General features: G+C 42.0%; 1 protein-coding gene and 1 non-coding gene across 5 annotated transcripts in view; both read right to left on the bottom strand.

Moving 5' to 3' along the window:
• Nucleotides 1-1,197: 1,197 nt before the first annotated feature.
• Nucleotides 1,198-24,925, bottom strand: part of PAFAH1B1 (platelet activating factor acetylhydrolase 1b regulatory subunit 1) — an 82,100-nt gene continuing 58,372 nt past the window's right edge. For all 4 annotated transcript variants that reach the window (XM_062215748.1, XM_062215750.1, XM_062215752.1 and 1 more), the window contains 6 exons: nt 16,061-16,229; nt 14,461-14,563; nt 11,696-11,924; nt 10,418-10,519; nt 5,948-6,104; nt 1,198-5,020 (listed from right to left, as the gene is read on the bottom strand). In XM_062215748.1, the coding sequence (XP_062071732.1) occupies nt 4,947-5,020; nt 5,948-6,104; nt 10,418-10,519; nt 11,696-11,924; nt 14,461-14,563; nt 16,061-16,229 (834 nt within the window). In that variant the 3' untranslated portion in view covers nt 1,198-4,946. The remainder of the gene's footprint in view (nt 5,021-5,947; nt 6,105-10,417; nt 10,520-11,695; nt 11,925-14,460; nt 14,564-16,060; nt 16,230-24,925) is intronic.
• LOC133747363 (U6 spliceosomal RNA) lies at nt 5,172-5,278 on the bottom strand. The gene has a single exon (XR_009864319.1). It is a non-coding gene; the product is annotated as a U6 spliceosomal RNA (small nuclear RNA).

The following is a 24,925-nucleotide window of genomic DNA, read 5'->3' as shown; positions in this document are numbered from 1 at the left end:
CGATGCCCAGTTCTCCCCTTATCCCCTTCCTATTGGCCATCCCACAGTGGGGTTAGCAGTGGGCTGCAGTGTGGTGATGGGCCCCTAGATGGGATGAAAAACTGTCTTGCATTATTTAGCAGTTAAAAAGCTGTTTAGGGCTGGTGTCTGGCCTGGTGATTAATATGCCAGATACCCACTAGGAGTGCTTCGGTTTAATGCTCAGCTGCTTTCTGACCAGCTCCCTAACGCAGACCCTGGGAGAGCAGCAGTGATGGCTCAGGTGATTGGGTTCCTGATACCCACATCAGGAACCTGGATTGACTTTCAGCTCCCAGCTACAGGCTGGGCCTTGCCTCAGCTGGCATTTGGCAGTGAACCAGGGGATGGAAGCTGTCTTTCAGAATGTCCTTAATTACTTAGCTAGTAAGCCGAATCATGCAAGCAGACAGGTAAGGGGAAGATCAAATACATTTCCAGTCCCAGCTCACCCCTGGTCTGTCAGCAGTTAAGAACTGTCAATCTGCCCAAGTTTAAACAGAACACAGCTGCCACACGGAAAGTAGTCAGGCCCCATCCCCTGGCCCAAGGAGCCAGCCCTGTGAGATGGAAAAGCTGCCAAACTTTTCTGCACTTGAGACTTCAAAGTTAGTTGCTCTGGGCCCAGCTTCCCATTTTAGAAGTTACTCCCAATAGGAGGCAGGCAAGAAAAGCACCCCAATGTCATTCACCATCTGTCCTTTTGTTTATGAAAGAAGGCTGGAGACTCCACAGGTGCGCTGAGACGCTGGAGAGGTCAGTGGAGCAGCAGTCTCAGGAGGTGATGGGAGCGGAGACAACCGCGGGCTTCTGTGACAGGTGTGACGATTCATTTTGAAACTTCAACCTACACAAAACAACTTAAAAAGATCCTCATGAACCCCAGGCCACTGGGCAGGATGAGGTGCTTTCACTAACAACCAGGAGGCATGGCCTCCCACACCTCTGGGCACAAGGGAGCTGCGGCTGGAGTCACTGGAAGGCTGTAGCTGCCCAACACAGTCAGCTCTGCTCGCGCACATGGCAAGGCCCCTACTGTACAAGGGGGCAGGAAGGAGATGGCACAGGCAGGACCTGCTAACCATGCATGTCTTGTTCTTTCTGTGACTGGTAAACACAGCCCTGCTTCCTAGCAAGACTTAAATTTGTGCCCAAGAAGGGGAAAAAAAAAATCACATCTAGTTTTATAGGCATTTAATAGTTTACCAATTGGTACAATAAGATTTTTTAATATGCAGAAAACATGAATAAATTTTGTTTTACACAGTCTGAGCAACAAATCTTACTGTAAAACACAAGAGTAATATTATATACATTCCTTTACTGATTTTTTAAGTTGTGTCAATATCTTCAGTTAACTCTCACAATCTGGGGAACTGCTTTCTCCAATTACCAGCTCTGCAATGTTCATTATGAAATCAATGCTTGCTTTCATGTCAGTGTCAGGATCAACTTCTAACTTGAAGATTTTTTGTTTATTTCTAACTTCTTCAGAGTGCGGTTTTGGGATGCCTGAAGGGTAGGCAGGACGAGAAAGCAGCTACTTACATGATAGAGTGGAAAGATAAAAAAGGCCAGTTTAGTCCAGTTGTGAGTTGTAGCCCTCCCCCCAACCAGCTGGGAAAGAAATCAAAACCTTTGCCATTTTGTACATGTCGCTTCTCTGCCAGAGAGTCGTCTTTGCATCATCTAGATTAACACAATGGACTTATATACAGCTGGACAGAAAGAGTAACCATTGTAAGTGCCTTTTCCTATAACAATTTAAACTCAGTTGCTTAAGGATTATCAAACCACCACTGTCAACAAACAAAATATCCTTTATTTTTAAGGTATTTTTCTGTTAACTTAGAGGAGAACTACTCAATGAGTGGTATTACCTGGAAGTTCACATGGAAACAGAAAGAGGCAAACGGAAGAGCAGGGCACCGACAGGAAACGGCTTGGTGACTCTAGAGCCAAAGCTTCTGAAAGCTACAGTGAGTGCCGCAAGGCCCGGGGCAAGTGGTAACACTAGAGAGCTGAGCAGTGCTCTGGGCACGCCATTGGTCACACCACGCACAGACGGAACAGGACAGGCTCGGGCTCCCAGAGTGCCAGATGCCAGGTCAAGGAGCAAGCGATGGGTCCACCACAGCCTCCGCGGCCTGCACTCTGGGCACGCCCTATCAGGCTGGCACTGGAATGTCTGTTTTCACACACACATACACAGTCAGGAATTATCTGAGAACGCAATTCTACCAGCTTTTTATTTCTTAGGTAAGTGGCCAATTTGATTGAAAAAGCGACAGAGCAGCAGTGAACCTCTAAACGGATTAATAAAGTCCTCTACTTACAATCCAGACCAGTCACATCATTGTCCTTATCCCAGGCAAGGCACAGGGCCAGACAGCAGACAGAGCACAGAGCACACGGAGTAAGGAAGGGCATCAACAGGGCAGTGTCAGACAACAGTGCAGGAAACCTTTGCCAATCGGATTCCAGATCGTGGATGGACCGCTCTCTCTCCCCCACCCCCTTTTATTATTCCAACAGGGTCGTTACGTGTGGATCCGGCCGTGGACCATCCCTGAGATTCAACGTTCGCTGCTTCTGGAATGGAGGATGTCTGGTAAGAACTATGCGGCAGGCTGTGGCGCTCTCCCGGGGAAGGAGAACGTGGTTTCCAGAGTGCCTGGTTCTCCTCCTCCGTCAGTCAGTCACTGCTGCTGCAGGGAAAGCGAGCCAGCACAGCAGCTTTGTGTCTACACCAGTATCCTCTTTCCTTTATGGTTCAGATCTGAGTGATTTCTAGATGTTGTGGCTTACCCTTAAACAATTCATGTTGCTACATGCTAAAAACGAATTAAAATACAAGACATTCATTAATGTAAAACCAAATGTTAAGATGCACCATTTTCTATGTATTTATATTTCTCCAGAAAGGACAGGAAATAGCAGCAAACGAGAACAAAGATATTTTCCATAGTTTTTGTAGAAAAATCCAGTCAGAACAGCAAAGGGAGGGAGGAAAGACATCTCAACGTAAGCAGGGTTGTGAGGCCATAGTGTCCAGAAGGTTAAACTACCGTACTTAAGGAATTAAGATGTAATTTTTGTCCTCAAAAATAGCCATTAGTTCTCAAAACACTTTCCTTTCCAGAGACATCTCTCAGGAATTAAGAACAAACAAACAAAAAAGAGACAAGCTAGACAGAAAGCTGCTTCTAATTAACGCATGGCCTGTTCTCTGTGTGCGTATCTACAGGGTGCCAACCCTCATCCTTGGTCTTTTAAGGAACCACATTTCCATTCAATAACTAAAAGGGACATTTTAAAACCCACTATTACACAAATGAATAGAATAAAATGTAATTCAGAATATATCTTTGTTAAACTGTCATTATTTCATTGTTCTGTTAACTTCTCAAATGACTTTCTTTAAAAAAAAAAACTTGCTGGTTATTAGCTAAGCAGTGGAATTCTTTATTAATATTTGACAATGGAATAGTGCTCCAAAAGTTTTGGATAAAAATTCTTTTAAACCTACTTGTATTAACTTTGGATTAAAATATACAGTGTATCAGGGATGTGTAAAATGCTGAATGGCCACATCAGAGGGGAAGTAACGGAAGTGACTCTCCTCTAGCTGGGAGAATCCCCACAGAGCCAGACCTAGTTTTCAGAAGCATTAAGGTCAAAAGGGGTTTGTCCTAAAGCATGGTGTTCCACAGCAAGACTTATTCTACTTTTACATTTCAGCACTTCTTCAAAAACCCATGACCTAAGGACATGGAAGTTTGAATGTGTGTGATACACATATATAGACTTATCCTCTTACAGATATGCCTATATACTTAATAAACATTTACATATAAACAAAAAGTGAAACACAGTACATTTTTATGCACGTTCCATCAAACCCTGTCATATTTCTAACTTTTAAGTGAAACATAGTTCAAGTTGATAGCAGATTCATGTTGAAAGCAAACTGCTGTCTTTCTCCCACTTCTAAAAGGGACAAACATAACCTTTTCCATATTTCTGTCATCATGTAATGCACATTGCACATCCCTAAAAACATCAAAAACAAATAGTGATTTGTACCATGACACTCAATGGGAAGATTAAATTCTACTTGGAAATCACATCACTATACAGTCTAATAGTATGGAGATTACAACTAGAAGTATGTCTAGTATGGAAAATAGTTCAGGAGTATGACAGTGTTTTAAAACCTGTTTACAAAGCATTAAGACCAAAATGAAATAAATGATTTGCCATTAGCTGCTGAGATTTTTCTCAAGATTTACAATCATTTTCTTACATAAATATACCACAAGCCTTTGCTTGATAGGCTGCCAAAACAAATGTATCCTATTGATTTGGCAAATGTGTCATGACAAAAATTCCAATATGTAATCCTCATTCATTACATAGATGGTTCAAAAGATTTTGAATTGTAGCCTTATTATCTAACATCCTTAAAGATTTATTAAGCACACTTAAGTGATGTTACATAGATACACATTTCAGAAAAAGCCTTAATAACCACCACTTTTCCCCAAATGAGGCCATCAAATCAGGCACCAACAGATAGCAGAAAGAAAAACAAGAATTAATAATCCAACATAAAATGACACTGTCAACTATTCAGTTATAGTGCCCTAGTTCAATTTATTCAACTTCTGCCTCCTTAGGCCTGGTGTGACCAATGCCAGCCCAGGTTTTTAAACCCTATGGTACTTCTAGACAACATATGTAAATTTACAGTATACAATTTGGATTCACCATGCATGAATACTTTGTGTGTAACATTTAATAAGCTCAATCTACATCCAGAATAATTTACATGAAAGGACAATATTTATTTAAACAGAGCTCAATGGGGTAACCATGGTATCATCAGAGTGCATCCAGAGGACAAGGGAGGGGGCCATGAGACTCAATCAACGGCACTCCCAGACCTTTACTGTTTGATCTACACTGCCAGTAACCACATAGGGTGCCGTCTTGTGGAAATCTGAAAGAAAAAGAAAAGGCTTATTTTAAGATCAGATTGAGCCAGACACAATTTTAAATGAGCTGCAAGATAAGCAAGTTCAAGTGTCAAGAATACCCATGCTTTCTATACCCATACCTCTAGAAGGTATAAGGTGTTTTTTTTTTTTTTTTTAAATGCGGAATGCTTCACGAATTTGCATGTCATCCTTGTGCAGGTGCCACGCTAATCTTCTCTGTATCGTTCTAATTTTAGTATATGTGCTGCCAAAGTGAGCACTTTAGAAAGTATCAAGTTTATCTACTAGGTCCAAATGATAAAATCCTTTATCAACACCTTGATACAAAAGCCTCTCCCTGAAGTCTCACTCCTGACTCTAACAATAGTCTTGTTATATTCATTAATTGAACATTATGTTGCAGACTTAGTACTAAGGCCTTTTATTTATGCCTCCTGCTGGGAGCTGGTTAAGACTGTACCTATATCCTTAGGTTCCTCATACCCTTGTGTGTAGTATAACTTACTGTGCTCACTTAGCTTAAATAGATTAAGGTCCTGAGGATGCTTACTGAACAGAAACACAATTCCCTGAGTTCCTAAATACATGATGGTATATTCCTGCCAGAGGGAAAGGTTGAGTAATATTTCTTTTAAAAAACTTGCAAAATAGTAGGGGAGAAAAATTATCCATCAGAACCTTCACAGTTCTAGTTTCCAAAACCAATATTGTGCAATGGAGAAAGTATTTTTTATTAAGACCAACAACAGAAAGTGAGTCAAGGAAAGGAAAATTTAAAGTAGGAATTCTCAAGGTTTTAAGTCGCCTTTGCCATCCTGTCCTGAAAATAGTCATTTCTTACCTGGAAAAGTCCATATGATTAGGTAAAACTCTGTTCTATCTGGCATACCGCTATCTAATTGTTCAGAAACCTCATAATGTTTACATACCCAAGGAGGTAACAAAGTGTTCGTGCGCATTGAGGGTCTTCATGCATCGCTTGTTCTTGTAATCCCATACACGTAGGGTCTTATCATCAGCACAACTCAAAATAAACTTCCCCCCAGAATGGAACAGAACTCCACGTACCCAGTTATCATGGCCCACCTTAAAAAACAAAAAGGTATTTGATTTAGCCAAAGTACAGACTGTTTAAACAGCATTAATGAAATGCTATGTTACTCTACCTTAAAATTATAGAGGTATTCTTGGGAAATGCAGAGTGGATATTAAGAGTTCTCACAACAGAGCCAGCGCCGTGGTTTAACAGGCTAATCCTCTGCCTTGCGGCACCGGCACACCAGGTTCTAGTCCCGGTTGGGGTGCCGGATTCTATCCCGGTTGCCCCTCTTCCAGGCCAGCTCTCTGCTATGGCCCAGGAAGGCAGTGGAGGATGGCCCAAGTGCTTGGGCCCTGCACCCGCATGGGAGACCAGGAGAAGCGCTTGGCTCCTGGCTTTGGATCAGCGAGATGCGCCGGCCGCAGCGGCCATTGGAGGGTGAACCAACGGCAAAAAAAAAGGAAGACCTTTCTCTCTGTCTCTCTCTCTCACTATCCACTCTGCCTGTCCAAAAAAAAAAAAAAAAAGAGTTCTCACAACAAAAATAATGATGTGAGGCTGGCACTCTGGTGGCACAGTGGGTTAGGCTGCCACTTTTTTCTTTTTTTAAAGATGTACTTATTTTACTCAAAAGGCAGAGTTACAGAGGAGGAGAGACAGAGACTGAGGGAGATCTAGGAGCTAGGCACTTCACCTGGGTTTCTGATGTGGCGGCAGTAACCCAAGGACTTGGGCCATCCTCTGCTGCTTTCCCAGGCTCGTTAGCAGGAAGCTGGATAGAAGTGGGACACCCAGGACCCAAACCAGTATTCATATGGGATGCCGGCACTGTAGGTACTGATTTAACCTGCTGTGGCCACCACTTTTCAATGCTGGCAGCCCACACTGGAGTACCAGTTTGATTCCTGTTATTCCACTTTTTTTTTTTTTTTAAAAAAGATTTATTTATTTGAAAGTCAGAGTTACACAGAGGGAGGAGAGACAGAGGGGTCTTCCAGCCAATGGTTCAGTCCCCAATTGGCCGCAAAGGCCGGAGCTGCACCAATCCGAAGCCTGAGCAAGGAGCTTCTTCCGGGTCTTCCGCACAAATGCAGGAGCCCAAGGACTTGGGCAATCAATCTTCTACTGCTTTCCCAGGCCATAGCAGAGAGCTGGACCAGAAGTGGGACAGCCAGGATTCGAACCGGCACCCATATGGGATGCTGGCGCTTCAGGCTAGGGCGTTAACCCACTGCGCCACAGTGCTGGCCCCGACTTCTGTTCCAGCTGCCTGCTATTGTGCCTGGGAAGGCAGTGTAGGGTGGCCCAGTTCTTGGGGCTCTGCCACCCATATGGGAAACCCCAATGGAGTCCTAGGCTTCTGGATTTGGCTTCGCCTAGGCCATGGCCATTTGGGGAGTAAATCAGAGGGCAGATTTCTCGCTCTTTGTCCCCTGTTACTCTGCCTTTCAAATACAGAACAAACAGATCTTAAACTGAAAGAGGCCAGCAAGGCGGCATAGTAGGTTAAGCATCTGCCTGCAGTGCTGGCAACCCATATGGGTGCTGGTTCAAGTCCCGGTTGCTCCATTTCTTATCCAGCTGCCTGCTAAAGGCCTGGGAAAGCAGTGGAGAATGGCCCAAGTGCCAGGCCCCTGCACCCACATGGGAGATCTGAAAAAAGCTCCTGGCTTCCAGCTTTGGATTGGCCCAGCTCTAGTGCAGCTATTTGGGGAGTGACCCAGATGATAGAAAACATCTCTCTCTAACTCTGCCTCTCAAGTAAATTTTGAAAAAAAGAAAAAAAAGATGTAATATAGTTGTTAATTTGCTGGATTTAACCATTCTACAATATGTAATATACTTCAAAACACATTGTACACAATACATAAAATTGTACCTGTCAATTTATGAGAAACCAAGTGATTCAATATATCTTTGAAACAGTACCATTTTCTCTGTACTAATCTATATACATTTTTAAAAATTTAATTTCAATTTTTGGAGAAGAGGAGGGAAGAAGGAAGATGGAGGAAGGAGAAGAGTGGGAGGGAGAAGCCAGGGCCCCACAACTCTGTTTGGGTCTCCCACATGGGTGGCAGGGACCCAAGCACTTGAGTCATCTATAGCCTCCCAGGACACATAAGCAGGAAGCTGGAGTACGTGAAAATGGAGTAAGCAACTGGAACTGAACTGTCCCACGCGCCAGCCTAACCTGGTGTGCCACAACCCCTGCCCCAATTTTTAAAAATTCCTTTACTATTGTGTAGACCTAGCTTACAATTAGAAAAAAAAAATACCTTTAAAAAGTAACCAAACAGAGCTAACAAAACTATATACACCAAAATGTTAAGATTTCTTCTCAGAGTGTAGGAAATACTTCCAGATTGACACTGGCATCCCAAATCAGAGTGCCAGTTCGAGCCCCAGCTGTTCTGTTTCTAATTAATTCCCTGCTAATGTGCCTGGGAAAGCAGCAGAGAATGGCCCAAGTGCTTGGGCCCCTGTACCCATGTGGAAGATCAGGATGGAGTTTCCAGCTACTGGCTTCAGTCTGGCCCAGACTCAGCTGTTGTAGGCATTTATTTAGGGAAGTGAACCAGCAGATGGGAGAACTTTCTCTACCTCTCCCTTTCTCTATCACTCTGCTTTTTAAATCAATCAACCTATCCACCAGTCTATCTTAGGGAGGAGGAAAAAAATGTCACTTAGGACACTGACATCCCATGCTCGAGCTTGGTTCAAGTATCACCACTTCTGAGTTTAGCTTCCTGCTGATGTTTCATCCTGGGAGGGAGGCAGCAGGTAATGGCTTAAATACTTGGGTCCCTGTTACCCACATAGGACACCCAAACTAAGTTCCAGACTTCTGCCTTTAGCCTGACCTACACCTGGCTATTGTAGGCAGTTGGGGGATGAACCAGTGGATGGAAGACCTCTGCCTCCCTTTCTTTCCCCTTAAAATAAATTTAAAAAATAAAACATTATTTACAAGTTCTCCACAAATCAATATGTACTTATAAAACATTTTATTATAAAAAACCATTTTCATCTACAGATTCTATGTAAGAAAAATATTTTAGAACTGTGCAGTCCAACACGGCAGCCATTAGCTAGTCACATGTGCCTATTTAAACATTTAAAACAGAACACAATTAATTCAGTTCTTCAGTCTCAGTAGTCACTAAAGAGCTTAAAAGCTACAAATGGCTAAGTAGTATCTGCACAGGGTAGTGCAGATACAAAACATTACTGAAGAAAGTTACATTGACAGCTCTGGTCTAGAAAAGCACATGTGGAAGATACCATTAGATATGGTAGTGATTGGAGGGTGATTTTTATGTTCTTTTAGCCTTCTTGTACATTTCTAAATTCTTCTACAATGGAAATGATGGTACTGCTTTTGTGAAAAGTTTTAGTTAAAAAAAGGAAAGGTGAGGCAATATATCTTTTGTCTTTGATCTTATTAAAATAGTTTGTCTACTACAGTGACATACAAAAGTCACCAATCATTAAAAGTTCTCAACAGGAGGTCAAGCTCTATTTCTTATGGCCACACCAAAATAGTAGAAAAATAGTACCCCAGGTTTTTTAACCCTTTGGTTGAAAAATAAGTGCCATAAACCTCTAGGGAAATTCATGATGACCCATGCTGTTACAGAAGGAGAAAATATGCTTTCTGATTTTAAATGGGGATCTTTTCTAAGAGCAACGTAATACAAGTGAACTCAGCTCGGAATCCTACTGAAAAAGAGTTTACTTTCCTAGTCCTTGATTATGCTTCCCTGTGTATCTGTCACATCCCATTCCAGAGACAATCACCTGAAGGTATGGTTAGCATCTAAGGAATCTCTAAACAAATACGGTCACCATATTAAAAAGTTCCTACAGGAATAATATCCACAGAACTCTCGGAACTCCTTTCGGCAAACAGGAATGTCCACAATCCCTTACTAGCATTTGAATATCCTCATATGCAAATCTAGATGCTCCTAAAATGAAATAAGCATTTCCAAATCATAAAGCTAGAACCATTAAGTTCAGAACGATAAAATAAAGTAAGTTAAGCCATGTGAACTCTAGAGGTAATGGTTAGCAGGATTCATATGAATACAGTGAAATGCAGAAGCCAACATCTTCATTCTCTTCCACTGGAGGTATCATAAATAATTTTAAAAGATGTAGCGAGTTAAGATCTCACACTCCTCACCCTTTGCCTGGGACTGACTACTTTGTAGATTTTTTATATAACATGACACTTTAGAAATAACTTTCACATTACTGTTAAGAACGTTTTAGTAGAGTTAAAGGAAAAGCATATTTATAACAAAGCTTTTGTGAAGCCTAGAATAAGAGAAGCAATGAAATCATGCAGACTTACAAGGGTCATAAGGCACATGCCAGTACTGATGTCCCACATCTTAATAGTCTTGTCTCTGGATCCAGATAGCAAGAATGGCCCAGGCTTGCCACTTTTTTTAGTCTACAGAAAACATAAAAACTCAGTTTTCTTTACATAAAAATATATGGAGTGTTACAGGCTCTAGAATTTGTGAATACAAACTTAGAAGATCATCAGTTACAAATAAAGTATTTTGCATAAAAAATTAAGTTTCAAAAAAATGTTTAAAAAGAAGGTAAAAAAAATTAAATTTCTCATGCCAGAAATTAGGTAATGAGTGTAAACAGTTTCTACATAGATCTAAAAATACAATTTTGTAAATACATGATTTGCTTTTGTATTTTGATATATGCAGTCTTTTGACATTATACCTAGGGTATAAGACCCAGGTAATATTGAAAATCTTCACTTAGGTTAAGATTCAGTTTCCCTAATACCAACAGATAATAAATTTACTGCTGAAAAAATTTCTGTAATCGAAAATTCTAGAACTAGTCAATCAAATTTTTATATACATAAGAAATTTGTAGAAAAGCCTCCAAAAAATTTTTACATCAAGTTCAGCTAGAATCAAGCATGTGACCTGTGGTAAATAATGACTACCAGAAAATGAAAATGTAATGGGGCAGCCAAAAATAAAGATAGCAAATATAAGTCTCATTTTGAAAAATAATGGGGACACATGGAGTGGAATCTGTTTCTTCATTTATAACAATTTAAAAATCCACAACAGAAACAGCTCTTTGGAAAGAAACATGGTACATTCGGGTCTGTAACTTCACAGAAATAGCATTTTCATAAAAAAAGTACAAAACAGACTCGGCTAGTACTTTTAATAATCCAGAGTATCAAAGGCCTCTATAGGAAATATCCTTCATTTAAAACAAATATTTAAATACTGTGGTGCATTTCACTGTAAATTTACACATGAAATACTTAAATGAAGGTTACTTTCCTCCCACAATCTGAATGTGTCCTGATGCACTCCCCCAGCAGTGGCACTGCTGCGACACTTAACGACCTCTCTTACTCTTCAGGACAATCTCCATCCCCACCACACATCAAATCAAAGGTCAGCTGACAGCAGTGTTAATCACTGGGTAAAAATACAGATGCAAGTGCACCTCTGAAAGAGTTTCGAGACTCAGAATTCTGAGATGCAGAATTAATAATCCTGAAGTTGACAACTGACAAAGTTAAATATGACTTTAAGATACCAGGAATAAATCATGAAATGACACTCAAATTACACAATACCTCAGATCCTGTTGCTTCAGAGATGGAAGAGTATGAGCTTTCCGGAGCCCAGGAAATGCATTCTACCACATGCTCATGTTCTCGGAGCTCGGCCTTGCATTCCTTTGTTGCTACGACCCATACACGCACAGTCTGGTCATTGGAACAGCTGGCTATCAGAGTGCCATCCTGATTTGGCCGCACCATACGTACCCATTCTCTGTGTCCTGTGAATGTCTTCACACAGTAGCTGTCAATATAAGTAATTACATTGTGAGTGACAATCATTAGGACACTTCCCAGAAATCATTTTTTAAAATTCAGCTATGCACTGGGATAAAGGGAATGTCACCAAGTTAGAGAAGTCAGAGAAAATCCAACTGAGTAAATGTACAATCCTAGTTAATAAACGATGAGGGTATGTAAAAAAGTCATGTATCAGTTCATATAAACTGACAGAAATGTATCATTAAGGAGCTAACCAAATCAACAAAATCGATAAGATAAAACAGAAATAAAATTTTTCAGGGTGGGCACTTGGGCAGCAATTAATAAGCTGTTCTTTGATATGCCTGCATCCATTGTTGGAACCCTCCACTCCCAATTCCAGCATCCTGCTAATGCACATGTTGGGAAGTAGCAGGTGATGATTTAAATACTTGGGGTCCCTGCCACCCACTTGGGAGAGCAGGATTGAGTTCCAGGTATTTGGGGAATGAACCAGTGGATGTGAGATCTCTGTTCTCACCCTGTCCCTGCCCATCGTGTGTGTGTGTGTGTGTGTGTCCTTCAAATACATAAAATATTTTAAAAAGGAAATGGAATCTTTCAAAACTATACATGTACAATAAACCTAACAAAAATATTTCTAGCCATGCTGGAAAAAAGGTATGCTCTACTAATATGGACAAAAGCAAAAGATTAAGATTTTACTGGCTGGCGCCGTGGCTTACCAGGCTAATCCTCCGCCTTACGGCGCTGGCACACCGGGTTCTAGTCCCGGTCGGGGTGCCGGATTCTATCCCAGTTGCCCCTCCTTCCAGGCCAGCTCTCTGCTGTGGCCCGGGAAGGCAGTGGAGGATGGCCCAAGTGCTTGGGCCCTGCACCCCATGGGAGACCAGGAGAAGCACCTGGCTCCTGCCTTCGGATCAGTGCAGTGCACCGGCTGCAGCACGCCGGCCACGGTGGCCATTGGAGGGTGAACCAACGGCAAAAGAAGACCTTTCTCTCTGTCTCTCTCACTGTCCACTCTGCTTGTCAAAAAAAAAAAAAAAAAAAAAAAAAAGATTTTACTAACAATCAGGTATAATTATTTTTTCTTTCTTTTTTTCTTTTTTGAATTTTTGACAGGCAGAGCGGACAGTGAGAGAGAGAGACAGAGAGAAAGGTCTTCCTTTGCCGTTGGTTCACCCTCCAATGGCCACCGTGGCCGGCGTGCTGCAGCCAGTGCACCGCGCTAATCCGAAGGCAGGAGCCAGGTGCTTCTCCTGGTCTCCCATGGGGTGCAGGGCCCAAGCACTTGGGCCATCCTCTACTGCACTCCTGGGCCATAGCAGAGAGCTGGCCTGGAAGAGGGGCAACCAGGACAGAATCAGGCGCCCTGACCGGGACTAGAACCTGGTGTGCCAGCGCCTCAAGGCGGAGGATTAGCCTGTTGAGCCACAGCGCCGGCCTAATCAGGTACAATTCTAAGCACAATCAAATGTTATTTACGTTTTAATATGAACCCCCAGAGATCACCTAAAAGACGAATACAGAGAAAATAAAGTCCTTATGATAAAAATAACAGAGTCTCTCTTATAAAGTCTGTGTTCCTTTTCGGAAAACATTTTAAGGTATTTAAAGAAAACACTTCCAGCTAGCTTTTTTTTGACAGGTAGAGTTATAGGCAGAGAGAGAGACAGAAAGGTCTTCCTTCCATTGGTTCACCCCACAAATGGCAGCCATGGCCGGCATGCTGCGCCGATTCGAAGCCAGGAGCCAGGTGCTTCTTCCTGGTCTCCCATGCGGGTGCAGGGCCCAAGCACTTGGGCCATCTTCCACTGCACTCCCGGGCCACAGCAGAGAGCTGGACTAGAAGAAGAGTAACCAGGGCTAGAACCCAGTGCCCATATGGGATGCCAGGGCCGCAGGCAGAGGATTAACCAAGTGAGTCACAGCGACGGCCTTCCAGCTAGTTTTAAAGCATACAACTGTCATGCTGTTCATTAGTTAAAATCACAACTGCAGGAACACTCAGAACACAATTTTTTTTTTTTTAAAGATTTTTTAAAAAATGTATTTGAAAGGGCAGAGTTACAGAAACAGGGAGAGAGAGAAATCTTCCATCTGCTGGTTTACTCCCCAAATGGCAACCAACAGCTGAACTGTGCCAGGCCGAAGCCACAAGCTTGGAGCTTCTTGTGGGTCTCTGATGTGGGTGGCAGTGGCCCAAGGATTTGGGCCATCTCTGCTGCTTTCACAGGCACTTTAGCAGGGAGCTGGATTGGCGGTGGAGCTTCCAGGATTCAAACTGATGTCCATATGGGATGCTGGCACTGCAGGCAGTAGTTTAACCTGCTGTGCCACAGCACCAGCCCCATGGCCAACCACTTTCAATGCTGGCTGCCCACACTGGAGTGCCAGTTTGATAACCGGCTACTTCAGTGGACCGGAAGTGGAGCAGTTGGGTCTTGAACTGGTGACCATATGGGATGCCTGCATCACATGCAGTGGCTCAACCCTCCGGTCCCCTTTGTTTCTTAAATATCTCTTTAGCTGATGCTTTTTCTACTAAACCTACTTACCCAGTTTGTACTTCCCACATTTTTATAGTTTTATCTCTTGAAGCAGACACTATATGATCTCCATTGGGCATGATGGCTACTGAAGAGACATTGTGGTCGTGGCCTAAAATACGCAACAAAGAAATGGATAACATCATACAACACCAAGAGCAATTAAACCTCAGCTCACCATGGAATTTTACCATGGGGTTTCAAATATGATAGCAAGTTCCCAATACACTAGGTAAGATACCTGGACTTAGGCAAAAAAAGTTAAGGAATTAGTAATGTTACAAAACAATCCACAAAACACATAGCTCTATTTATGATAGAATTTTAACATGCACAACTGACTTAAAATCACAAAGCATCAGTTTGCATATATTCATGCAAATGAGCCTGAATGTTTATATATGAACACTAGGAAAACACAAAATCTCCTATGGTTGATATTTTAAGTAAATAAAAAAGACTTACAAAGCTAAGCAGAATGGCTAAGAAAAACAAAGATTTGCTTCTGAACCTAAAATAGGTGAAAAATATCTTCCTGTTGTTGATTTTCACAGGGGTAAAAGTAGCACTGTCCCATATATATTATTCACTATTGATTATCATCCATCTTTTGGGGAAAAGTCCCAGAGAATCCTCATAAATATATTATTTCAAAGAATATACAATGGTTGGGAATAACCTCTTTCTTAAGTTGGAACAAAAAGACACAGGCAATTTAATGAAACATAAATAATAAATTTTACAAATGGATTTGCCAGAATTCCTTTAATTGGTAAACTTCCCTAATGCATTTGATTTGGAGGAGGAAATACATCTTTCATATCACATCCTCTATGTAATCACATAGCTAATTCATGCATTAACATCACCAGATAATCTATTTTTAAAACAGTTTATTACTAACACAAAATCCCAACATTCACATTTCATCATGTTGAATGAAACAGTAAGAATTCTGATTTAGTGAGCAATTCCTAAGTACCACATCCTATAGCAAGATGATTTAAGTACATAATCTTTTATCCTCATGACCATCCTATTGCTTGGTAAAATTATCACTTTTCCAGATGAAAAAGGTTAAAACTTCTTAATGCCATACGTAAACAAGTAGGAATTTGAACCCAGATATCTGATTCTAAAGCTCATGTTCTTTCCACAAAACCACACTTGCTCAGAAAAGTTTTCCCAGTACGACTGGAAAGATGCTGAGAACAAGTGTACTGTACATATGTGGCACAGGTGAGAGCCAAGGGAATCGGTGCCACCTTTCGGTACACCTTGGCGCTCTCGACTATGGTTTACCAAGGGGTGAGGTGGGGGGGAGAGACAAAAAAAACCTCTATAACTTTATTTTCTTTTTCTCAAAGGCAGGTAAGTGGCCTGGCAACTTTTCTTTTTCAAAAATATGCATAAGAACAAATTATTTTATGTAAACCACTAAGATATTAAAGCCTAACAGAAACAACTCTTAACTATTATGGCCTATCCTCTAATACAGAGAATAAGAGTCTAAAGCAGGGAACCTGTATACTGTTAGAAAACAACATTCTCCTCCATGAAGTACTACCTTAGACATCACTCTTTAAAAGTTCTATCTTCTACCCCTTACCGTGCATGGTTCTGATGCATTCAAAACCCTGAAAATCCCATAGTTTAATGGTCATATCTGCAGAACAGGAAGCCAGGAGCTTGCCACTATGGTCAAAAGAAATGTCCTGTACAGAGTCTGTATGCCCCTTAAGAGTTCGTTCAAAATCTCCAGTCTCATAATCCCACACCTGTCAAGTGAACAGAAAATTGGTTACCATCAACTTTGTTCCTTTCTCATTTGAACTCAGCAGGCCAGTCTAGCACCTTGACTAATTAACTGAAAAAGTAACAAAAAAATAACTGCCTTAGAAATCTCATCTTCAAGTATAAAATGGCTTTTTCTCTACAGAGATGCTGCAATTCTAGCAGATCTCTAGTACCACATTTATTAAGTATCTACCATATACCCAATCATGCTGGTGATTAGGTATATAAAGCCACAAGGCAAAGTCCTGCTCTAGTCAGATAGCAGGCAACAGATAATTAAGTGACCACCACCAACAAAAAATGTTTCAAGTGGCTATCACTTGAAAGTGGCTATCAAGTGGTATTTATATGTAGAATATTAGGGGAAAAAAGAGGAATGCTCATTCTACTAGAATAGCAGATGCCAAGGATACACACTCAAGAACAACAAAAGCCTAAGTCATTCTGATTAAAAAAAAAAAAAAAAAGTCACTAGTCATATTAAAGGCAATTTTTCTAAAGGAATAAAAAAAGTGAGTTATCAATAATAGAAAAGGATCTGGCTCAAAATCATATTAAGCTTTTATTCTGGTATCCAAATGATAGTCCAAAATTCATTCTTTTTTTTTTTTTTTTTTTTTTGACAGGCAGAGTCGACAGTGAGAGAGACAGAGAGAAAGGTCTTCCTTTTGCCGTTGGTTCACCCTCCAATGGCCGCCGCGGTTGGCGCGCTGCGGCTGGCGCACCGCGCTGATCCGATGGCAGGAGCCAGGGGCTTATCCTGGTCTCTCCCATGGGGTGCAGGACCCAAGCACTCGGGCCATCCTCCACTGCACTCCCTGGCCACAGCAGAGAGCTGGCCTGGAAGAGGGGCAACCGGGACAGAATCCGGCGCCCTGACCAGGACTAGAACCCGGTGTGCCGGCGCCGCAAGGCGAAGGATTAGCCTAGTGAGCCGCGGCGCCGGCCCAAAATTCATTCTTTAACCAACACCAACTCTATAATCTTATATTAAACAACATTAAACTGACTCTAGTCTTCCCATAATGAGTACAAATTTATCTGTGTAGGAAGGGGTGTGTAAAAACCAATTTAGGAAACTTAAAAACTGCATTCTGTAGGGGCCGGTGCAGTGGCTCACTTGGTTAATTCTCCGCCTGCGGTGCCAGCATCTAGTCCCGGTTGTTCCTTTTCCAATCCAGCTCTCTGCTGTGTGGCCTGGGAGAGCAGTGGAGGATGGCCCAAGTGTTTGGGCCCTTGTACCTGCATGGGAGACCAGGAGGAAGCACCGGGCTCCTGGCTTTAGAGCGGCACAGCGCCGGCTGCAGCAGCCATTTGGGGATTGAACCAACGGAAGGAAGACCTTTCTCTCTGTCTTTCTCTCACTGTCTATAACTCTACCTGTCAAATAAATTTTAAAAAATTAAAAAAAAAAAAAAAAAAACTGCATTCTGCAAACATCTAAATAATCAGGGGACTGGCTAAGTAGATATATAAAATATGCATCCATAAAGAATTCATGGCATGTATACGATAATGTAATGTAAAACACACAAATGTACATATAATCACAACATAAAAAAGGAAATAAAAATATCTTCCAGAAAAATTTTGTGACAGACTTATTTTTTTAAAAAATATTTATTTATTTGAAAGGCAGACTGGCAGGTGGAAGGGAAGAGAGAGGGAGAGATGGAGGGAGAGGGAGGCAGGCAGACAGAAATCTTCCATCTACAGGTTTACTTGCCAGTGGCTGGGGCTGGGCCAGGCCAAAGACAGGAGCCTGGAACTCCATCCAGGTCTCCCACGTGGGTGGCAGGGGACCAAGTACTTGGGCCATCATTTGCTACTCAGGCATATAACATAAAGCTGGATCAAAAATAGAGTAGCCAAAACTCAAACCAGTACTCCAATATGGGATAAGGATGTCATAAGCAGTGGCTTAAACCTGTTGTACCTTAACACTTGCCCTGAAATGTTTCAGAGAAAACTTGCACCCTTTCCAATACAAACAGAATTTTTACCACCTAAATGTGATAAGTATATGAAGTGATTACTGTGTTTAGCTCTGTAACAAACATTTACTCTTAAGTTTTTTTGGAGGCTAGTGTAAGTCTTACTTGAAATTTTCAATTATTCATTGTTAGCTTATAGAAACACAATTACCTAAAGGCCAGCACCTAAAGAAGCTTCCCCTAAGCCTCTGCCTGCAAGGCTGGCAACCTAGATATGCACCAGTTTGTGTCCCAGCTGCTCCTCTTCCAATCTTGCTCTCCGCTATGGCCTGGGAAAACAGCAGAAAGCAGCAGCAGATAGCCCAAGTCCTTGGACCCCTGCACCCACATGGGAAACCCAGAAGCAGCTCCTGGCTCCTGGCTTTGGATAGGCCCAGCTCTGGCTGTTGTAGCCATTTGGAGAGTGAACTAGAAAGGAAGATCTTTCTCTTTGTCTCTCCCTCTGTCTGTAACTTTACCTCTCAAATAAACAAGTTTATTTATATATGTCTTAAAACTTTGTTTTTGAGAGAAAAACAAGACAGGGTAAGCTCCTATCCTCTGATTCACTCTTCAAATGCCTATGACGGCAAGGGCTAGACCAGAGAGGAAGCTGGGAGCCAGGAACTCAATTATGGTCTCCCACATGGATGGCAGGAACCCAATTACCTGAGCCATCACTGTTGCCTCCTAAGATCTACCTTACAGGAAGCTGAAGTCAGGAGCCAGAGATAAGCACTGATCTCAGGCACTCCAATATGGGACATGGCAGTTTTTGCTATGGCAAATGTCCACCTCTGCAATTACTTTTTTGAGGTAGATTCTTTGGCATTTTCTATGTAGAAGGTCACATGGTCTGCAAATAAAGACTTTACATCTGCCTTTCCAATAGATATCCCTTTATTTCATCTTCATTGCTGCACTGCATAGCAACTGCAATACAGTCTTGTAACACGACTGGTCACCCTGGCCTTAGTTTCTGACATTAGGAGGGAAACACTCTGCTTTCTGTTATGACTTACATCACTGTATGTGTTTGTCAGATACTTTCACCTTTTATCAGGTTAAGGAAGCTCCCTTCTGTTCCTAATTTGAGACTTTTTATCACAAATCAATGTTGGCATGTGTAAATGGTATACTGCTGATGGATTTTTAAGTGTGGACCCAATCTTGCATTCTGAGATAAATACTACTTGGTTATATTATCTTTTTTGCAACTTTCTGCATTCTATTTGCTTATAATTTGTTAAGATATTGCATCTGTGTTCACAAATAGTATCAGATTGTAGTGTTCTTACAACATTTTTATCTCATTTTGGTATCTGAATTTTTTTAAAAAGATTTATTTATTTGAGAGGCAAAGATACAGAGAGACGGAGAGAGAGAGAGAGGGTCTTCTATCCACTGGTTTACTTTCCAAATGGCCGCAACAGCCAGACCTGGGCCAATCCAAGGCCAGGAGCTTCTTTCGGTGGCCCAAGCAATTGGGCAATTGGGCCACCCTCTGCTCCTTTCCTAAGCCATAAGCAGAGAGCTGGATCAGAAGAGAGGCAGCCGGGACTCAAACTGGCACCCATATGTGATACCGGCACTGCAGGCAGAGGCCTAACCTTCTATGCCACAGCACCGGTCCTAGTATCTAAGTGTTTAATTTTGAAACCAAGAATTCAGGGGCCAGTGCTGTGGCGTAGAAGGTTAAGTCTGCACCTGCAGTGCCAGCATTCCATATGGGCACCAGTTCAAGTCCTGGCTGCTCCACTTTCAATCCAGCTCCCTGCTAATGTGCCTGGGAAGCAGTGGAAGATGGCCCAAGTGCTTGGGCCCCTGCACCCACGTGGGAGACCCAGAAGAAGCTCCTGGATCCTGTCTTTGGATCCTGAAGAAGGTCCAGGCTTACGATCAGCCCAGCTCCAGCCATTGTGGCCATTTGGAGAGTGAACCAGAAGATCTCTCTCTCCTTCTCTCTGTATCTCTGCATTTCAAATAAATAAATAAACCTTTAAAAAACAAAGCAAGAGTTCAGATGAGCTCTTCATTTTATTTACTGGAAATAAATAAGGTGTGATCCTAAAGTTTATTCCAAAGTTTAAGTTTCTCCTAATGCACACATTAAAAAACATTAAAAGTATTTTCCTTAAAATAAATATATTCAAGAATGAACCACTAAAAGGTGAGTAAGTGGGGTACTGTAGTATTAGTTTATAAATTTTAAATGAGCCACCAGAATTTTATGGATCTTTTTAAAGACTTATTTATTTGAAAGGCAGAGTTAGAGAGAGAGAGATCGTCTACCAGCATATCTACTCCCCAAATGGCTACAATGGCTGGGGTTGGGTCATGCAGAAGCCAGGAGCTTTTTCCAGGTCTTCCACACAGGTGGCAGAGGTCCAAGGACTTGGACCATCTTCCTCTGCTTTATCAGACACATTAACAGGGAGCTGGATCAGAAGTGGAGCAGTGCGGGACTTGAACCACTGCCCACATGGTAGGCTGGCATGGCAGGCAATGGTTTAACATGCTGTGCCATAGCACCAGCCCCAATAATTTTATTTTTTTACTTGGGTTATTTGCCCTTTTGTCTGATTACACAAGTAATAAATGCTCAAATTTAATCCTACCAATGGTTTGGTTTTTCCATTATTTTCTATGTTCTCTTAAACTTTTAAAACATATTTAATTTTATTGAGAGAGAGAGAGAAACAAAGCTCCTATCTTCTGGTTCACTCCACAAGTGCCTGCAATCGCCAGGGCCACAGCAGGGAGCCAGGAACACCATCCAGGTCTCCCACATTACTGGAATCCAGACACTCCAGTATAGGATGTGGCTATCTTAACCACTAAGCTTAATACCTGTCTCAATTCATTCTTTTTTTTAAAGATTTACTTATTTATTTGAAAGGCAGAGTTATAGAAGCAGAGAGAGACAAAAAGAGAAAAGTCTTCCATCTGCTGGTTCCCTCCTCAGATGACTGATCCGATGGCAGGAGCCAGGTGCTTCTCTTGGTCTCCCATGGGGTGCAGGGCCCAAGCACTTGGGCCATCCTCCACTGCACTCCCGGGCCACAGCAGAGAGCCGGCCTGGAAGACTGGCAACCGGGACAGAATCCGGCGCCCCGACCGGGACTAGAACCTGGTGGGTGTGCCGGCACCGCAGGCGGATGATTAGCCTATTGAGCTGTGGTGCCGGCTCACTTTCAATAAGTGTATGATTTTGTGTGTACACAACAGCCCCTCCAAAAATCAAGAGGTACATTCTGAGACTTCTATTGAATGCCTCAAACTGTATATAGTACTGAGCCTGTGTGTGTATATATATATTTATATATATTATATACATATTTTATATATATATGTATTTTTTTTTTGTTTGACAGGCAGAGTGGACAGTGAGAAAGAGAGAGACAGAGAGAAAGGTCTTCCTTTGCCGTTGGTTCACCCTCCATTGGCCGCTGCACCACGCTGATCCGAAGCCAGGAGCCAGGTGTTTCTGGTCTCCCATGCGGGTGCAGGGCCCAAGCACTTGGGCCATCCTCCACTGCACTCCTGAACCACAGCAGAGAGCTGGACTGGAAGAAGAGCAACTGGGACAGAATCCAGCGCCCTGACCGGGACTAGAACCTGGTGTGCCGGCGCCGCAGGCGGAGGATTAGCCTATTAAGCTGCGGCGCCAGCCATGTATGTATGTTTTATACTATAATACATCTAGGATAAAGTTTAATTTATATGTTAGGCACAGTAAGAGATTTAACAATAACTAATAATAAACGATTATATACTGTAATAAAAGCTATCTGATTTGTGTTCTCTCTCAAAACCTTATCGTAAAGCTTTTAAATTGGCACACACACACACAAAACACCTTATCATACTAAATTGTATTTTTGCAGTATGAATGATCATGGGGTAACTGAAACCACAGAAAGTGAAACTGGGGGCTGGTGCTGTGGTACAGCAGGTTAAAGCCCCAGTCTGCAGTGTCAGGCTGCTACACTTCCAATCCAGCTCTCTGCTATGGCCTGGGAAAGCACTAGACAGCAGTAGAAGATCGCCCAAGTTCTTGGGCCCCTCCATCCACATGGAAGACCTAGAAGGAGCTCCTGGCTCCTAGCTTCAGATTGGCCCAGCCCTGGCCATTGCGGACATTTGGCAAGTGAACCAGTGGATGGATGGAAGACATCCCTCTCCCTCTATCTCTCTGCCTCTGTAATTCTGTCTTCCAAATAAATAAATAAATAAAGTGAAAACTGCAGATTAGGAGTAGCTATATTTCATTATTCCATTTTCTCTCTGCTTCTTTGCATAAGTAGTTTTCCATGTCATTATAAACAGTAATATTAATTCCTATTACTGGCTAAATGTTTTCATTATAGAAAAACATTACGGTGAACATCTTTAAACACTGAAAAATCTGTCCTCTTTTCACGATACTTAGACAACAATGGTGAAAAAGAATTAATCGGTTGAAAAGTAAAAACTTTTTTAGCTTTTCATGAATGTTTTGCTAAACTGCTCTTATGTATGAGAAAAGCTCCTTTTTTTTAAAGATTTTATTTGTTTATTTGAGAGGTCTAGTTACAGACTGTGAGAGGGAGAGACAGAGAGGTCTTCCATCCGCTGGTTCACTCCCCAAATGGCTGCAACGGCCAGAGCTGTGCCAATTCGAAGCCAGGAGCCAGGAGCTTCTTCCTACTCTCCCATGCAGGTGCAGGGGCCCAAAACTTGGGCCATCATACTCTTTCCCAGGCCATAGCAGAGACCTGGATCGGAAGAGGAGCAGCTGGAACTAGAACTGGTGCCCATATGGGAAGCCAGCACTGTAGTAGGAGGTTTAACCTACTGTGCCCCGGCACCAGCCCCGGGAATTCTCTTTTGAAAGGTATAAACATCTTGGCAATGTGATATCTATTTTAATGTATATTTCTTTTATTAGTGGTAAGGCCAAAATTTGTTTTGTTGGTTAGTTATTGTTTCATCTTACATGAATTCTGTTCCTGTTTATCACTATTTTTCTACTGAGACATTATTTCTACTTTTCATATTTGTCTTAATTCTTCAAACAGATGGCCCCAAATTTTTAGTGATTTGACTAAATGACTACTTGGCTTCATGATGGAGTGAAAGCATACCCATACAATCATTCTGTTTTTCACATTCAGTACAGTATTCAATAAATTACATGATATATTCAATACCTAATTATTATAAAACACATGTTGGATGAGATCATTTTGCCCAACTATAGGCTAATATAAGTGTTCCAACCATGTTTAGAGTAGCTAGGCTAAGTTGTTTGGTAATTTAATTCATTATACGCATTTTCGACTTAAACTCACCCAAAGTTGAAAATTTTTATCAGGATGCAACCTCATCCCAAGTCAAAGAATATCTGTATGTTAAAGTTGGCATTCATCCATAAGCGTGCAAGTTCAGCATATTTTTCAGTTTTTGTATTTTTTAAAATATTAAGAATTAGTTCTAGATGGCAACATTTCAAAAATGTAAATGATAAACTTAAAATATTGTCACAGGGATCCTTGCTGTGGTGCAGTGGGTTAAGCTGTGCTCGTGATGCCACATTCCATACAGGCATGCCGGTCTGAGTCCTGCCTGCCCTGCTTCCTAATGATGTGCCTGAGAAAGCAGCGGATGATGGTCCAAGTACTTGGAACCCCGCCACCCACGTGGGAGACCGGGATGGAGTTCCTGGCTCCTAGGCTTCAGCCTGGCCCAGTCCTGGCTGTTGTAGCCATTTGGGGAACAAACCAGTATACAGACGATCTCTGTGTCCTCTGCCCTCTCAAATAAGCTGCAACGTTTTAGTGCATAACAATAGTCATGAAAGCAGTAATTTAAATATATGCCTATCTACATTTGGGGAAAATAGCAATATATTAATGCATTAAATGCATAATTATTTCAGTAGAAATATGTGATGCACATATGAATTTAAGACTCTTAAAATTATTCTGCAAGGGCTGCCCCTATGGGCACCAGCTCTAGTCCTGGCAGCTCCTTTTCCAATCCAGCTCTCTGCTGTGGCCTGGGAAAGCAGTGGAAGATGGCCCAAGTCCTGCACTCGCATGGGAGACCGGGAAGAAGCTCCTGGCTCCTGACTTCAGATCGGTGCAGCTCTGGTTGTTGCGGCCAATTGGGGAGTGAACCAACAGAGTTCTTCTAACTCTGTCTCTCAAATAAATAAATAAAATCTTTTTTAAAAAAATTATTCTGCAGCCCACAATATGATCACCAGCTGACAGGAGGAAGTCAATGACTTAGAAACTGAAAAGGGGCCGGAGCTGTGGCGTAGTGGGTGAAAGCCGCTGTCTGCTGGTTCAAGTCTTGGCTGCGCCACTTGCAATCCAGCTCTCTGCTATGGACTGGGAAAGCAGTAGAGAAGATGGTCGTTGCAGCCATCTGGGGCATGAACCAGCAGATGGAAGACCTCTCTCCCTCTCTGTAACTCTGCCTTTCAAATAAATAAAATAAATCTTAAAAAGAAAAAGGAATGAGTCCTCTATCAAATTCTTATGCAGAACAGATTCACCTGATGAATTTTAAATCAGTATTTTTAAATCAGTATTTTCATGTACTGCCTATTTAAAAGCAAGAAGCAGGTGGGTGTTGTGGCAGAGGGTTATGCCACAACTAGGGACATCTGTATCCCCTACTGGAGTGCTGGTTCAAGTCCCAACTACTCTGTTTCT

Source organism: Lepus europaeus, chromosome 18 (assembly GCF_033115175.1).
Source record: "Lepus europaeus isolate LE1 chromosome 18, mLepTim1.pri, whole genome shotgun sequence".
Lineage (NCBI taxonomy): Eukaryota > Metazoa > Chordata > Mammalia > Lagomorpha > Leporidae > Lepus > Lepus europaeus.
Note: the sequence above shows the minus strand (reverse complement) of the source record. Positions and strands in the feature narration are given on the sequence as shown.